The following is a 17898-nucleotide window of genomic DNA, read 5'->3' as shown; positions in this document are numbered from 1 at the left end:
CCCAAAAGAAAGCCAGTCTATCTGTGTAGACAGTGATATGGGCCATACATTCATTTGTATAAAATTAGGTTAAAGGTACCTGAAGGATGTTGAGATGGGTCAGCAAAGCCGGAGTTAAGAACGCTACTGGTATACAGACCCCATCACTATTTTTTAGAATAGTCCTCACCAAAAAACCTCACTCGTTAGTGAAGCCCTTTCAAAGCAAATTAAAGACATACTAGGTTCGCAAATGCCACAACTTTAACATTTCATCATCCTCCTGTTAAAATCTCGCCATAGCCTCACCCCTCCAGACTTAAATTCCTTCAAAATTCTAATGTTCCCCCAATCCAGCCTTCCTGCACCCCCCCCCCCCCCCCCCCCCCTTTCCTTGACCCCACTACTGGCAGCTAGCAGCTGTCTCAATTCTAGGTTTTGGAATTTCCTGTCTAAGCCCACCACCTCTCCTCCTTTGAAACAACCCTCTGAACCTACTTCATTGACATAACTATTGGTCACTTGTCAAAATGTCGCCCTCTTTGGTGCAGTATCAATTTTATTATCCAATAATGCTCCTGTGAAGCACTTTCGGCCATTTTAAGAACTTAAATGATTATATAAACAAAACTTTCCATGAATATATAATAAAATAAAAGCAGAGTTGAGCTCTTTGTTGACTAACATTTTCAAATTTGAAATCTCACATTTTTATGTGAAGCATTAATCTCTGAAATAACTATTTATTGAACAACAGAATTTGTAGTAGGATCAAGCAGATAAAAGCATAGTTTGTGTTTCTGTGTAGTTTGGGCTTTTAACTCTGATAACTTTGCCTTTAAAAATGAAAACATGCAGATTATCCTATAAGAAAGCATGCTTTACAATGCTATCCTTTCATTTTGCATCTTTAAGATAAGCATATTTTATTACCTTTAGGTGTTTCTTCATTTACAGCTTGAAAATGTGATGTGTTGGGATTCCAGCTACCAGTAATTACATAAGATTTACCATCTGAGCTTTTACCCATTGATTCCTGCAAAGAACAATTGCAACAGAACTGATTTTTTTTCTATTCTTGTTAATACCCAATTTATACTAGAAGATTACTTTTCAGTATTATAATTTTGACCTATGGGTGAAGACATCTTATTTATACTATGAAACAATTCTCAGCAGAGGACAGCTTGAACACATGTGTATTTTCATAGGATCCCTCCAGTACAGGAGCCCATCAAGTCAGCACTGACCCTCTGAAAGAACACCCCACCCAAACCCACTCCCCTACCCAATCCCATCCCTTTAACCTAACCTACATATCTCAGGACAGGACACTAAGGGAGAATTTAGCACGGCCAATTCACCTAACCTGCACATCTTTGGACTGTGGGAGGAAACCAGAGTACCCGGGGGAAATCCTTGCAGACACGGAAATCCATGCAGACACAGAGAGAACATGCAAACTCCACACTGTCACCCAAGGCCAGAAATGAACCTGGGTCCCTGGCACTGTGAGGCAGCAGTGCCAACCACTGTGCCGCCATGCAGCACTTTGTTGAGATTTATTTTAAATGTGATACAACTTCTCATCAAAACAGCTGTCAAACCACAGTGAGCAGAGCTTGCGACAGCCTAGTCATAACCCTGCTTTAAGTATTAAGGACATCTAAAACAAAGCTGGTACAGGATTTAATCCTCAATCTAACATCTGCGACCTTACTTTACCTTGACACGGTGAAAGTGGCTTCTGTGAACTGTATTTTAACTCAATCTCAGAGCTATGCCTACTCCTGTTCTAGTGTGTATGTCATGTCCACACCATCTATCTGAATTATAGCTCATTTTGTGCTTATAGCCCATGATCACAAATAGCAGGTTTGAGACTTCCCAAACACTTTTCACATGGCATTAATGCTGCCCGAAAGGAGACACCTACACCGGTCCTACTGCAGAAATTCTTCACTGTGTGTAGCTGTGTTTCTGAAAAACGCAATTTTTAGTGAGACAACTTTAAGCTAATCAGATCTTCCCATAACAACCAATGAAAAAAGTTGGAGTTAGGTTTTGTAGAACCTTCTCACCAGAAAAAAATGTAAAACATTTTGCCCTGCAAATTGAAATATTGTACACTCCCAAATTTCTAAATGTGGATTGTTTAAAGCTCTTTCATGGGTTGTGGAGATCTCAGGCAAGGCATTTTCTACCTTTAACTGAGCTTTAGTAGGTGGTGATGAGCCGCCTTCTTGAACTGCTGCATTCCATCTAATTTGTCTTCTTTTTGCAGCAGTTTGGTACAACTGAGTGGCTTCCAAGGCCATTTCAACGGTACATCAAGAGTCAACTATATTGCTGTGGACTGGAGTTTCAAGTAGTGACAGCAGATTTCCTCCCCTAAAGGACACCAGAGAACCAGGTGGGTTTTTATGACAATCAATGATAGTTTCATGGTCATTGTTACTGAGGTTAGCGTTCAATTCGATTTATTAAGTAATCAAATTTAAATTCCACCCACTTCAACCTGGACCCCAGAGCATTAGCCTAGGCCTCTGGATTACTAATCCAGTGACTTTACCATCACGCTCACTTTCAAATAACTTAAAATAAATGTAAAAATATAAAAGAATTATGCTAACTCTTTGACTTACTTCTCATCTCTCAATTTCCCTCTCCTAAACCCTCACAGTGAAAGGAAGGGAGGCCACTCCAAAAGTGCCAATTGGCTCACGCTATGTCGGCCACAGCACACAACAATGCCAAATCAGAAATCCCGACGTCAAGCCTGCACGCCAGCTCCACTACATCCACGATGCTAAAGCGGCCAACACTTTGAGGCAACTTAAATGGGGACTTACCATTTGTACCTAATTGCTTGTTTGACATCCAGTGCAAATTTCAGTTCTTGGTTAACTGAAATTAACCAATCTTATTCCGCTCACACCAACATCGCCAGGCCTGAAGCTTCAAGCCCCAAATCTTTTTCCATTGCAAGACTGGCTTCTTCCACTTCTATTCCCCTCGCTCCTCCCTACTGTTACTGAATCCTATACTCATGAACTCATTCTCAAATGTTCAATTTAACGGCCTCCCCATCCTTCATAAACTGCCGCTCTGTGACTCTACATCCTCTCATGGAGGAATGTTCCAAAACTCCTAGCCCACCTTTAGTTCCTTCATACTTCAGTGAACTGAACTCAATATTTTTATCTTCAACCTTAAATCCCTCCTCAGCTTCATTCCACTCCATTAGGCAAACCATGCCCGCATTAGCTTGAGCACGCACCTTTTCCCCCCCTCAAACTCTCCAGTATTGCTTATATCCTGCTTCTTCTGTTCCAGTCACAACATCCCCTTCCCTCTGGAACTCTTCAAACACTACTTTTTTTTCCAATTACCTCTTTCCTTACCTTCAAAAGCCTCTTAATAGCAGCGATTCCTACTACTTCTTCCTGACTCAAAACTGCTTTGGTTAATCTTCATTTATACCCTCAAGCAGTCTGCACTTTTATAAAATGAGAGAAACGCCACAGGAAAGTACAAATGTTTATTTTTAAGCACGGTACTTTCTGGAATTATGTAATGGCCCAAATCTTCCAGTACCTGCATCAGATATTTGACATAAGGTGGTGTCAGGACACGGCATTAGTCCTGATGCATACAGGTGTGAAATTTGCCAGGAAGTTTGAACTTCCAATGGGCTGATTTCCGCTGTCCTGAAGCCTCTGTGAAAGTCTCAAACACTGAGCTCAATGACAGGGACTTGGGCCAGATACTCCGAACGTATGTTTTGAGGGGCCTCACGGTAGCATGGTGGTTAGCATCAATGCTTCACAGCTCCAGGGTCCCAGGTTCGATTCCCGGCTGGGTCACTGTGTGTGGAGTCTGCACGTCCTCCCCGTGTGCGCGTGGGTTTCCTCCGGGTGCTCCGGTTTCCTCCCACAGTCCAAAGATGTGCGGGTTAGGTGGATTGGCCATGCTAAATTGCCCATAGTGTAAGGTTAATGGGGGGTTTGTTGGGTTACGGGTATACGGGTTACGTGGGTTTAAGTGGGGTGATCATTGTTCGGCACAACATCGAGGGCCGAAGGGCCTGTTCTGTGCTGTACTGTTCTATGTTCTATGTTCTATGTGGATACTCACCCAGGGAATGCTATGCTGGTTAATACCGGGTCTAACTCAGTAATTTGCCAGCATAGTTTAACTGACCCAATTCCCAACACAATCCCCGACCCAAACCGTCCCCAGCCCAACTATACTGCCAAACACCTAACCAGCTTCCTCAGACAGCCCAACTAGCTCCCCCCCCCCCCCCCCCATTCACTCACCCACCCACCCACTGAAAGACTTGATTTTACATACGTACCCGAATATGGCAGCTGCTGTTTTGACGCTGACCGAAAGACCTGGGCCAATAACTAAGCAAGGAAGCACAAACGTGCAGGTTGCTGTGCACAAATTGGCTGTCCGCATTTGCTAAACTTAACATGGTGGGAGTAGAACAAATATTTGAACTACTATTCCTATATTATAGCATTATATTATTAGAGTAACTTGTTCTTGAATCTAGCACACTATTTTATTCCACCCATATCCTGAATGATCTGCTCAAATGACAGAAATAGAATGCTTGCTTTATTATGTTGAAAGATTGTTATGCAGGGAACCAAAATGGCACAGGTTTTCATTTATGTGAGTAAAATTTACATCTGGCTTGAACAGATTAATGTGTCCTCTTGCTAGCAGTAAAAGTTGTATAATTTAGCTGGTGTTTAAAATGAAAATTTCACAACTCTGGTGCCATGGTAGATGCTACTCTTAAATTATGTTGATGGAAAGTTACTATACAGCGACTGTGCTACGCCTGAACTGCAAGTGCTTAAAATTGACACGAGGTTAACAAAAAAAAAGAACAGGTATGCCACTCTCCAGAACCAACATCCTTTAACTGATTAACACATTCGTGCAAAAGAAATATAAAATCTTCAATGGTTTAGTGTCATTATCCCTACTTGACTAGTTTACAACTAAAGTAAATGAAATTAATGATGAAAAGTTTATAAAGGTCAATCTTAGACAAATGTCAATCAATATATATATATCTGGATTTTACCATGTAAGCCATCATTTTCATCTGAAGATAAGACTCTGCTTTCATGGACTTAAAAATGTTACCACCTACATTTATACCATGAAGTGGTAGCAAATGCCCAAAAGGTAAAAAATTTGCTTTTTAAGCTGAAAGTAATACACAATGTTGATAATTTTACAAGTCTGCTCTTCCGGTTGGGAGCCTTGCCTGCCAGAAGCACATGGCAGAAAAGCAGGCATACATTGTTCACAATATACCACCCATTTCACAGCAGCACTGATGTGTAAAATTTATTATATACAGAAAGATGAATTGACACACATGGCAGCTAAAAATGATCACTCAAAGCTTAACAGCAAAATTATATGAATGTCCAATCAAGCCAAAATCCCAACAAAACAATACATTTCTACAGTTTTAATTCCATTGTCAAGAAACAAACTATTTGGAGAGTGCAAATTCATGTCATTTCCTCAGAATCTGATTAATCACTTTAAAACTACTGTTGACACCAGTTAATGACCCCAGATAATCACACAATAATCTAATAATCTCACAAAGTGAGAACAAATTTGAACAAGGCTGCCACATTCCAGTTTCTGTCATTTGGCCACAACCAGATTATATGTCCATGCGCCAAATCTGTATTCTCTCACTTTTACCTCCTGTCAAAGGTTTCTTACTATTATAATCATAGACCGACCCCCCCCCCCCCCTCAAATCTTTCTCCAAGGACCCTATATTGGTACGGTTTAACACAAACTGATTGCGTTAGCCATTTTCCCGAACCTACACAAATCATATTCAAACCATTTTTTAAAAACTTAAAAAGTTAATGAAATGTAATGTTAAGACTTCAGTTGAGCTACATCATGCTTCAGTCATTCTAACTTGGGTTCATGAGTCGGTCAAGCAGTGGAACCTCAATTTAATGGACCATAACTTCCTCGGAGTGGCAATCAGCATCGGATTGCCACTCCACACCTGCTTACCTGCGCCAAACTTCTCAGTGCCTGTCCTGGCCGACCTTCGTGACTCAGGCCGGACGAGATCCACACAGAGATAATCGGGCCCAGGATCAAAGGCTAAAAGAATCAGACTGAAAGAGGACACTCTGTTGACAGCACAAATTTCTGTAAAGCTGGTAAGTTTAAAGGTCTAATTAAAAGTGACAAGCCAGGAAGATAAGCATCTACGGTAAGTGGATATGATTTGGGGGGAGGGCCTTGGGAGGGGGTGACAACGGGAGGTGGACACACCAGGGGCAGGGGGGTCGTTGCACATCAGGGGAGGTCAGACATCGGGTGAGGTTGGACATGGGTGGGGCTCCCTTATCAGTCTGGTGCTAAAAATAGTTATACTGAAGTTAGAAGGGATTTATTTAGTCTAACCTTTCCACAGCAGATAGTGAAATTTGAATTCAATGAAAATCTGGCATTAAAAGTCTTTAACGATAACCATGAAACCATTGTCGATTGTTGTAAAAACCCATCTGGTTCACTAATGTCCTTTAGGGGAGGAAATCTGTCATCCTTACCTGGTCTGGCCTATTTGTGACTCCCGATCCACAGCAATGTGGTTGACTCTTAACTGCCACTCAGTTCGAGGGCAGTGAGGGACGGACAACATATTCTGGCCTTACCAGCGACACCCACATCCCATGAAAGAATAAAGGAAAAAAAAGATCTGGCCCAGATATGCAGGACGTAGCTTCATAATAACCTTGGAAACGCTATGCTGGTTAATACCCACCACCCCCTACCCTCCAACAACCTCCCCACTCCCCAGTCTGACCCGCCTCTATCCCACCCGACAGTTCACTCATTTCCTCCTTCCATCAGCCACCCATTTAACTACCCAAAGGCTTTGAGACCTTTGAAAACTTTGCCTGCAACGACATTGCGCCCAGCATTGCCACTAGTTGAAAGATCTGGACTTATGTCTTTCCCCCCTTCCAGACTACCTCAGCACCCCCAACTCAAATGATCCTAGAGAACTATGATGCGGAGCCACTTATTCTTTGTAACATTATTCACTTCTATAGGTACTGGGGTTGAAAAAAAAGTAATCTTTGCCATTGTTCAAAGGATGTTAATTAATTTAGATAGCTTTATTTTAATCTTCTATAAACCATGAGCCAAAGCATCTCTGGAGACAGAGACTAATTGCACAATCTTAAGCACCAATACATCTTGAACAAATCGTACTGGATGGACTGCTTGGAGCGACAAAGCTCCTTTCAAGATTGCAAGGCTTCAGGCTTAAATGGTTTTTCTGTTGGCTTGGACAAAATTGGCTCCCTTACTCACGAAAATGTCTAATAAAATTACAAGCACTGTTTTCATCTCCAAGGCTAAAAAGTGCTATCTCTCGGATTGAAAAAAGGCATGGGTCCCAATGGGCATAACTGCTGGGGCTCCCCTATCTCGCTTTAAAAAGACTGGAATCATAATTCAAAGGAAAATGTTTGCAAATACTCAGAATAATTCCTTTTCCAAATTAATTCACTCGAATAAGGCAGAAACTTTTATTATTTTTTGATATTCATCAATCACATCGGGTAGTTTTCGACTGAAATCACTAATTCCACCTTGTTCTCTGTGGATGCAGAGAAAGTTTAAATAGAGTGAAGTGGTCTTTCACCCCAGGGCTCCTATTGGCCATAGTTTTATACAATTTTTTTAACATGCTAGATCTAGATGCTGTAATTTCGAGTCTGCACATCCATTGTCTCTAATGGAATAGTACAGACTTCAAATGGATTGCTTCAAAGCAAGCAAGCATCTATCATTTTATTAATTTAAAAAAATTAAATTTAGAGTACCCAATTCATTTTTTCCAATTAAGGGGCAATTTAACGTGACCAATCCACCTACCTGCACATCATTGGGTTGTGGGGCGAAACCCACGCAAACACGGGGAGAATGTGCAAGCTCACACAGACTGTGACCCAGAGCCGGAATTGAACCTGGGACCTCGGCACTGTGATGCAGCAGTGCCAACTACTGTGCCACCGTGCTGCCCCGAACAACCATTTATCATGCTTATTTCACATCGCTATTGAACCTCAAGTGGCAACATTCCCATCATTCAAGACAATTGATGGATTCAAATGTCAGACAAAGAACATGAAATATATTTATATATTTCCAGCTTCTACCATGCTTACTCTTGCAGATTATCAGACCAATTACAGAAAAGTCAGGGCATAAGGTCCTCATAGTGAGGCTGGGAGTATTTTCTACCCCATTGGCTTGATTTGGATTTTTAGCATCCTAGAAGTCTGTGGATTTTATCATTAGATATAAAAGAGCTATTTGTACGGTGTGTATCATATGGGTAGGACAATCCTCCTCAGTACTAGTTTTTGACTGCACATCTGCGCTTATTTCTGAAATAGAAACATTTTCCCTTATTCCTGGTTCTTAATTCATAATTTTCCATTTTGGAAATCCCAGTCCCTGTGGTTGAGGGCACATCTCACTTTAATGCAGCCACGTGGCTCTGACCAGATATATTCCATCATTTTGAGGTTTAGATACCTACTTTCTTCTGTAACCTGAATAGCCATCCTTAAGTGGAAAGAGGGGAGGGCTTTCTAAACATTACAGGATTTAAATTCTGTGGGTTCTCCAGGGTGATTCATCACAAAAGTAGAACTGATGAATTCCTATTGACCTGAAAGGTTAAATCTATTCTTCTTTCCACTGATGTTGTCTGAATTGCTGGGTATTTTTCTTTCTGGCATTTTCTGTTTCGTATCATTGCAATCTTTGACTTTGCCAAAAAGTCAAAAGACGCGCATTAAAAAAAAAAGAGCAGGCTCCATCCTTTAAAGCTATGGTGAAATGATCTCAGGTTTTACAACGCTACTGAATGCCATTTACTTTAACAGCTCTTCTGACCTATAATGCATTAAACTGAAAAATCGGGATTGAAAAATCCTTACTTCACTGTGCCAGATAATTGAAATAAGGGAAATAAAAAACATGCTGCTTATTTAGTCCCAACATTTGGAATGCCACCTTACCAAATCCAAAAGGTGCATGTCACTGTTGCGTACATCTTTGCCAGGACTGAGAAGAAGGCCAAAGCACCTAATGAGAGAACATAACTGAAAACATTGATAAAGCTACGGATGAATAAAACATGTTATGATATTAATTCCAACTTTACGAGAGCTTGGTTGCAGTGTTCTACTTATAAGCTTTGACTAGAAGAGCAAACTTGCATTTTAAATACAGTGACCTCCTTGTTGAATAGCAATTGAAATGGGGCGCACGTTTTGGATGCCACATTAGAGATAAATTGCAAACTGTACAAAATGCATATTGACTCTGATATTCTACCAAGAATGGGAGAACATAGTTTAAAAATGAAGATTTGAAAAAGATTTTATGAATGGAGGCAAGATTAAGGGATTCTGACAGGCGTGTTAAAAATTCTAGGGTTTGACAGGATAATTTGTGAACTATTTCCATTGCATGCTGAAGTGGCCATTAATGGGATATATATTGGAAGTATAAAGGAGGATTGAAGAAAATGTTCCCTGCAAACAGTTGTTACAAACAGGAATGCATTGTTGTAAATTATACGAAGTCAATCACTGCACTTAAGAAATAATTCTGCAGTGACAACAAATATTACAGGATACAAGAAAAAAAAGATTTAAAGGGACTTGTAAATTTGTACTGCTATATAGTGGTACTTAAAACCTGTGAGTTAAAATACTGAAGTAACATTTGCTGATTTTCAGTAGTACTACACTGCCCTCTATATTTTTAGCAAAATAACACAATTTTATTGGAAACTGAAGATTTTAATTGATCAATGCAGATAATAGCAAAATTCAATTTCTTTAAATTCCCACACAACGAAGAAAAGTATATAAAAAAGAAATTTCCAAGCTGTGTACTTTGAGCATGCACAAACTCTTTATGACATACGCGAATACATTATCATGGGCAGACACTGTTGAAAAATAATTTTTGAAAGAATAAAACAGAAGGGTGGAAAGAAGTCAAATAGGGAATTTAAGGTAAAAACACAAAGTATACAACTGCGCACAATGCAGAGATTTTTATTTTCTCATCTGAACAAAATGAGTACCAGGGTTGAGCTATACTCATGCCACAACTTCAAACACCAATTAGTCAGCCAAAAAAAAAGAGTTGGAGCAGAGATCTCGGAAAGAGCCACAATGGATCATACAGTATAGGCATGCTTCAGATTATACAAAAATTTCTGGATGAAAAGGCATTATTTCACATGTAGCAGGCATAATTTTTACTCATCAAGTATATTTTTGATTAAACTTTGATAACTGTTACCTTTCCCTCTTGTACAAGATGTTTATTGCATTTGTTGATTTATATTTTGACCGGAGCCCAAATGGTACGGTTGGTAGTGCGGGGAGGCAAGGAGAGAGGGAGACAGGGAAAAGGGGGACCATGGTTGGGGGGTGGGGGGAACGACAAGGAGAGAGGGAGACAGGGAAAGGCGGGGGGGGGGGGGGGAGAGAGAGAGAGAGAGAGAGAGGGGGGGAGACAGAGAGTGAGAGAGAGAGAGAGAGCGAGAGAGGGAGACAGAGAGGGAAGAGACAGAGAGAGACAGAGAGAGAGAGACAGGGAGAGAGAGACAGGGAAAGGGGGGGGGGGTGACAAAGAGAGAGACAGAGAGAGAGGGGGAGAGAGAGAGAGAGAGAGAGAGAGAGAGAGAGAGAGAGAGAGAGAGAGAGAGAGAGAGAGAGAGAGAGAGAGAGAGGGAGCGAGGGAGGGAGACAGAGAAAGAGAAAAGAGAGAGAGAGAGAAAAGAGAGGGAGACAGAAAAGAGAGAGGGAGAGGGAGAAAGAGAGACACACACAGATAGACAGCCAGGGCCCAAACTTGACAGTGTACATAATGAGAAACCAGAATAGGCTTTACGTACCGGTTTATGGACAGTCTTGGGGTTACTGCTGGAAGTTTGCTACTTTACAAGTTAATAGCAAGGTTTAGATAACATATGAATAATTGGGACAGGAAAGTGTTCAGCCATGGGACCAGAACTCAAATCCCGCACTGACTGATGGCATGAGTCATTCCTCTCTGAGCTGCACTAGGATCTTACGTGGAATTAGGTTGGCAAATGTCAGGCTAGTTCATTGTGGACTTAAATTTACAATACAAAACAGACCGGTTTGGCACAACTTGTCTCGTTCTGACAGCCTGTAAGGATAACTGGGATGGGAAAATAAAAATCTAGGATTTGAAGCTGGTGTTAATGTCTGGGGGAATTGGAGAAAAATGATTTTTGCATTCCAGTCCTAAAATTTAAAAGGACATTGAAGCTCACACTAAATCACTTGGAAGGTTTACTCCAATGGCATGAATTGGGAACGTTTTCCATACAAACACAATTCACATCACAATACAGCTGAAAACCATGATTTTCAAGTTGCTTCTCACTCGAACTTTAAAGCACAAAATAGGCAAAGGCTAGCTAACAAGACAACTATACTGAACAACAACATTTGAAACAATTCAAAAACTTGGTAAAGTATCCAAATATCATATTTTTCTATAGTTTGGGTGATATGACTTGATACCTTTCAATGATAAGTTCCTTGTTGGAGGCTTGCTGTACATAGATCACAATCTTCTTTTCCACTCCCTGTCGGAGTTTGAAGCACTGTTTATCTTTATCTTTGGGGACTGCACTGTCAAGCAAAATCCAAAAACATGAACTCATTTTGACAATTCGTACAAGTGAATTTAATACATTTTGTCCCTGACTATCCATCCCTGGGGCTGGGTCCCACTTCACTATTGCACTTTGAAGGGTTTCACTTTTCGTCCAGGGCTGACCGATTTAAATTTAGTACAGCGGCAGAAATATGAATGCAGTTTCCAGTAGCACGAAAAGACACCATAATTCAATACAAAGTGGCAACACGGGAATAAAAAGAGGGAGGCTCCTGGAAATGTCACATTAGAGTATGCTCCCCAGCGGTTAAGCTGTGTTGCTGCAGAGTACAAATGGTCCTAAAATCTGAAATAATCTTACAACACTTTGTACATATGCAGCCAGCGACACGCACATCTTATGAAATAATTTCAAAAATGCATGTGGTGTAAAGCAAGGCTCGATACCAGTTTAGTATAGCTTCCTTACTTTTCAATTCTCCAGCTCTTTAAAAAAATTGAGTAGTAGGCTATATTTCAAGTGACCTTGCCAACCAGTGGCACAACTTTAGCGATTGGCATATTGGAACTCAGATTTCTGTTGCTCTACCCAATCTGCATTGTACCTTTCAGGATAGAAGTGATCTGCATATTCTTCCAAAATGTACTACCTCACATCGGTATTGAATTTAATTTACATTTCATTTCATTCTCGAACACCACTTCCCTTTGATAGGCAACAACAGCAAAAAACACCAAAGCTTAGTCAAATACCTGAAATACCCTTTGCCATCATCTTCTTTAATCTCCAAAGAAACAGTAAATGTGAATACATCGCTGTCTGGGGTTAGTGTTAGTGGGTTTGTTGATAGGGGAGTCTGCTTTGCAGACCGTCGGAAGGCTGTGGCAAAGCTGTAGAGTATGCGACTTACCTAAAATAGATAACGAGAAAATGAATTGGCTAAAACAACAATCTTAAATTTGGGATTGAATAATTTCTGAAATTTGGTTTCCAATTTCCACAAGTATTTATTTTAATTAACTTTCTAGTAGTAACATCCTTTTCACAAACATTAATGAGCACCGACAAAAATGAAACCGATTTAAGATGCTTTCAGGGCAATTAAACTACTTTTAGATCAAAACTATCCAATATATGCAATACAAGGTCAATAGTCAGGCTTCAAATCCCAACAGAGATCAATTCCTTAAGGTCAAATCTAAAAGGAAGAGTTATTTAAGATATGTCCCCCTCATGCCTTAATAATACTCATTTTTCAGGACCCAAGTTACTTCTAGCAGTTTGATAAATAGATATTGTACCGTTATTTATATTGACTGTTCTTAAAATTATGACGACGCTCTATGCAAATCCAGCATCTAATATCTACTTATAGACTGTTAACATCGAGTACCAGAATACTGGTACCGGAAAATAAACTGCATTAGTGAATCAATTAATATTCTGGCACGAAACACAAAAAATACACCGTTAAGTGCTTTTTCTTTAAAATGCACCCATTTTCTTTCAAATGAAAGTGAGTGCCAAGACACTGGAGAGGTTTCATAAGGATCATACAACTCTGGATCAAATAATTTTGATGTTACAGCTACCATAATTTCCAACGGGGCTGGCCAGGGTCACAATGTAACTCTCCCAGAGGTACTGTCACTCTATTCATCACAGGGAACATATTTTCAAAATAAAAACCCAAATCAAATTTTTACTGGTACAATATTTTTTTCCCCAATGTATTCCCGCATATTCATTTCAAGCACATGGTTGCTCTAGTTGTCTACCAGCTCTTTTCACACGCCACACTTGTTTAGTGGAATCTGATAAATCCCATCAAATTCACTGTCCTCCTAAAATTAAGGGATAACATTACAAATTTTGCATGGTCTTCTTGATTTCACCGACAGAACAAAACAGGTACAACCCTGAAAAATGCGATCCTCATTATAAAATAGAGACATTCATTATTTACTTGCCTTAGGACCAAGCTTATCAACACACCATAATTTATTGTATTAACAAAAAAAATGGTTTGATCCATCTCTTCTCTACTCCAAATTCGATCTCAGAACTGGTGAAGTGAGGCTGTGATACATGAAGCGGAATTCAGTCGAGGGGTCCTGCCAGTGGCATCTGGATTATACAATGAACACCCATGCTGAATTCTCAAAAAATAACTATGTTTGGTAAGTGCAGATATCAGGACCAAACCTCCCCACCACCCCACGGTCAACATGAATGAACAACATTCACAAAAGACATTTACAAAATATATCATCCAGATATATTTGGATATATAGGGCAGCACGGTAGCATTGTGGATAGCACAATCGCTTCACAGCTCCAGTGTCCCAGGTTCGATTCCGGCTTGGGTCACTGTCTGTGCGGAGTCTGCACATCCTCCCCGTGTGTGCGTGGGTTTTCTCCGGGTGCTCCGGTTTCCTCCCACAGTCCAAAGATGTGCAGGTTAGGTGGATTGGCCTTGATAAATTGCCCTTAGTGTCCCTTAGTGTTGGGTGGGGTTACTGGGTTATGGGGATAGGGTGGAGGTGTTAACCTTGGGTAGGGTGCTCTTTCCGGGAGCCGGTGCAGACTCGATGGGCCAATTCACCTCCTTCTGCACTGTAAATTCTATGATCTATATCGGATTCGGTGCAACTTATATTTTGCTTCTAAACATTTGGTATTTTTAATAAGTTTGTAACTTGTAAATAAATGTGTCAAGGCTTACTGCTTCTTGTATTTCACATCGAAAGACATGAATCCTGAAAATTTCTGCATTGTAGTGACTTTCAGTGAAGGCAAAGCAATCACTCTCCGAAGTACCATCATGTCCTCTGACACAAAAAAGGATCTTGTAGATAGGATAGTTTCCTATTTCAGTGTTTGTTTGTGGATCGAGCAGTCTGTAAGAAATTCAGAAATGATTATAGCACCTTCTAGTGCCAATTGTTCAATTTTACCAAACCCCTCTTTTTTTGTCTCTGGGCACACAACATAAGTTTATGAAATGAGATAAACAGAATCCACTCTCTTATCTTCATCAATGTAGTTTTGACCCATTAGGCAATCTGTGCACCAGTCGTGCATGAATAATTCTCCTTCCAATTTTAATTCACTCATGAAGTAAGATACCTGGCATCTGTTTAGTCCCTTCTCACGCTGACAACAGGTCCACTGTAGCATTGTGCACAGAGTCAATGCCCACTTCATTGCTGCTCTTACTTTACCATATTTTAATTTAGAAACAAATACAACTTGGACTCATTTGAATACATTCACTACATGTATTCTCTGAGATTTGTGCTTGATGGGGGGAAAAAAGCTACGAGCACAAATGAAAAATATATATCCTCACCTTGCAGAAGATGCTGTAGACACAGCAAATTATTTTAGCCTTGTGAAATCGTGCCATTTTGAGTCTCAGCTTGTAATAAATGGCAAATATTAATAGAGTGCCAGAAAATTTCCTGGTTACTGATGCAGGATCCTGGTTAGGTTTTCTTGATTTAGGTACCATGAAGGCAGAAAATCATTTTCCCACATTAGGCATCCAAGTAAAGGACAGTTATCCATGTGACAGTAAATAAGCGGTGCTTTGAAAGCTAAGCATACGGTAGCCCTATAAATACTTCCAGATCAGGAGAAAACGTGAGGCATAAACAGGTGGTGAAAGTAAAAGGGGACATTCATCCACAATGGAACAGGCTTGGGGATTTGAAAACTAAAGATAAAATTAGCTAGGAATAAGTAGTATCCACTGATGATGTGGAATACTGAAGAGTCACATATTGTCAGTTTACAGAGAATATTAACTTTAGCATTGGGAATAATTGACCAACCATAAAAATATGAAATTAATTCAATATAGGTAATCTATAAATATATAGTAAGCTTTGACATGGGCTTGTCAAGTCTCCCCGATTGAAAGATTTCTCCATTAGCACATCACATTATATTGCACAAAATACAACATGTAGAAACTATTGCTGTACTACTAGTTTATCCCAAATCAAAGAAACCAGAAAAATTAAATACCACCTATCTGTGAATCGGATATTGTTCACTCTATCCCAATTACAATTCAGAAAACTCTAATGCTCACCTCACAATTCCTTCTGAAACATTAGGCACTGAGAGGGTTACATCTAACCGGACTTGGCACTGGCTTCGCAAGATGGACATCATACGTAGGGCTTCAACCTCACTCCGGGGAGCATTCACTGAAGCACATCCCAAGTACGTGAGTTTGCTGAACAAGATGCTGTCTTCGTCTGGTATAGGTGTAGAGGGACTTGAGTCCGGAGAGTCTGCCAAGTTCAAAACAAAGAGAATGTTGATGTCACACTGCCATTGCTGGGGATAGAATCAAAGCAGGCTCCCACTTTCCATTCTAGGATACATCCATTTTTATTGCCTCTTCAGATCAATTACAACTGTTTGATTTACAATAAGTAAACCACCTTTGATAATGTTCTCCGATGTGATGAATCCTCAAATAGCTCCCATACTGAAGGACAATATAAGGCAATGTTTCCCAAATTATTTTCCAATGTGACACCATTTAACATTTGAAAATTAAGGTGACCAACCCACACACAATTAAAACAAAACAGCAAGAAAGCAGCATTGAAACACTGTTTTCTTTATTAATTTGTGGGAGTAAGGCATTGCTGGCTAGGCCTGCATTTGTTGCCCACTCCTAGTTGTACTTGACAAGATCGTGGTGAGCTGCCTTCTTGAACCTCTGCAGTAGTTCTACAGTGCTGTTAGGGACAGAGTTCGAGGATTTTGACCAAGCGACAAGTCAATTTGGTGAGTGACTCGAGTGGAACTTGCAGGTGGCGGAGCCCACAGGTATAAGTGTCTGATTTAGGTTTGAGCATTCAATCAGCAAATAATACATCATATAAATATCTATTTAATCCAGGGGTGGGCAAACTTTTCCGTGCAAGGGCCACATTCAGAAATTCACAATTTTAAAGGGCCGCATAGTATATTAATTAATAGTCCCGGTTGTAACCAATTAGCGTGCGGCATATACCTCAGCGCTTCCCCCGGCGGCATCCTGCCTTTAGCCCTCTTTTTCTCTACTTTTCAAAAATGGCGCTTCACCCGGTTATGATTCTGGGCGCCTCATATAGAACATAGAACATAGAACAGTACAGCACAGAACAGGCCCTTCGGCCCTCGATGTTGTGCTGAGCAATGATCACCCTACTCAAGTCAACGTATCCACCCTATACCAGTAACCCAACAGCCCCCCCCCCCCCCCTTTTTATGACTTGATCTTGGTGGGCCGCATGCGGCCCGCGGGCCGTAGTTTGCCCACCCCTGATTTAATCTATTCTGTAGAAATATAATTTCAGGGCAGCACGGTGGCGCAGTGGGTTAGCCCTGTTGCCTCATGGCGCCGAGGTCCCAGGTTCGATCCCGGCTCTGGGTCACTGTCCGTGTGGAGTTTGCACATTCTCCCCGTGTTTGCGTGGGTTTCGCTCCCACAACCCAAAGATGTGCAGGGTAGATGGACTGGCCACGCTAAATTGCCCCGTAATTGGAAAAAATGAATTGGGACTCTAAATTTATTTTTTTTAAATATTCTCTGAAAATATAATTTCATACATTTATGCAGGTTTCAGTCAAGCTTTTCATATTCTCCACTGACAAAAGACTCAGTTGAGGGCCTCTCACCCTGCTTTCTGGCCCAAATGGCTGTGCTTGCACCTGGCTGCACTATGCCCCTATAACAATGGAAGACATCTAAAAGCCCTGCTACAACGGGAATGGTACCATTTGGTCCCGCCATTTTGGCGCCGATCTTTTGGCACCGTTTCTTTGGCGCTGAATTGGTTCGGCGCCGATTGTTTTGGCATTCAACGATTTGGCGCCGGATCTTAATTACCTACTTAATAACCACTTTTAAAACCAACATTTTAAATGTAGTTCTGTACCTAGTTCCACCAAAATTCCACCTAGTTCTGTAGCGCAACATACTCTTAGAATTTTACTCTAAAAATTTAAAAGTAGTTAAGTCTAATTTTACTTTACTGATTCTCATAAAAATTTATGAGAATCAGTAAAGTTTGCAGAAATGGCTGAAAGTATTTTAAGTAAGAAAGACAAACCTAAATTTTCTCACAGAATAAAGGTTTCGT

General features: G+C 40.6%; 1 protein-coding gene across 6 annotated transcripts in view; it reads right to left on the bottom strand.

Annotated features, from left to right (window-relative positions):
- Positions 1-17898, bottom strand: part of LOC119955671 (rab GTPase-activating protein 1) — a 223105-nt gene that overhangs the window by 137397 nt on the left and 67810 nt on the right. For 4 of the 6 annotated variants that reach the window (XM_038782106.1, XM_038782109.1, XM_038782108.1 and 1 more), the window contains 6 exons: positions 15849-16056; positions 14475-14649; positions 12502-12659; positions 11652-11762; positions 9096-9162; positions 913-1015 (listed from right to left, as the gene is read on the bottom strand). In XM_038782106.1, coding sequence (XP_038638034.1) covers positions 913-1015; positions 9096-9162; positions 11652-11762; positions 12502-12659; positions 14475-14649; positions 15849-16056 — 822 coding nt within the window. Of the gene's footprint in view, positions 1-912; positions 1016-9095; positions 9180-11651; positions 11763-12501; positions 12660-14474; positions 14650-15848; positions 16057-17898 lie in introns of those variants that run through there. The other 2 variants (XM_038782110.1, XM_038782112.1) reach the window with 2 other exon arrangements.

The sequence above is a fragment of the Scyliorhinus canicula genome, chromosome 21, assembly GCF_902713615.1.
Source record: "Scyliorhinus canicula chromosome 21, sScyCan1.1, whole genome shotgun sequence".
NCBI classification, from domain to species: domain Eukaryota; kingdom Metazoa; phylum Chordata; class Chondrichthyes; order Carcharhiniformes; family Scyliorhinidae; genus Scyliorhinus; species Scyliorhinus canicula.
This window is presented reverse-complemented; position numbering and strand designations above follow the sequence as displayed.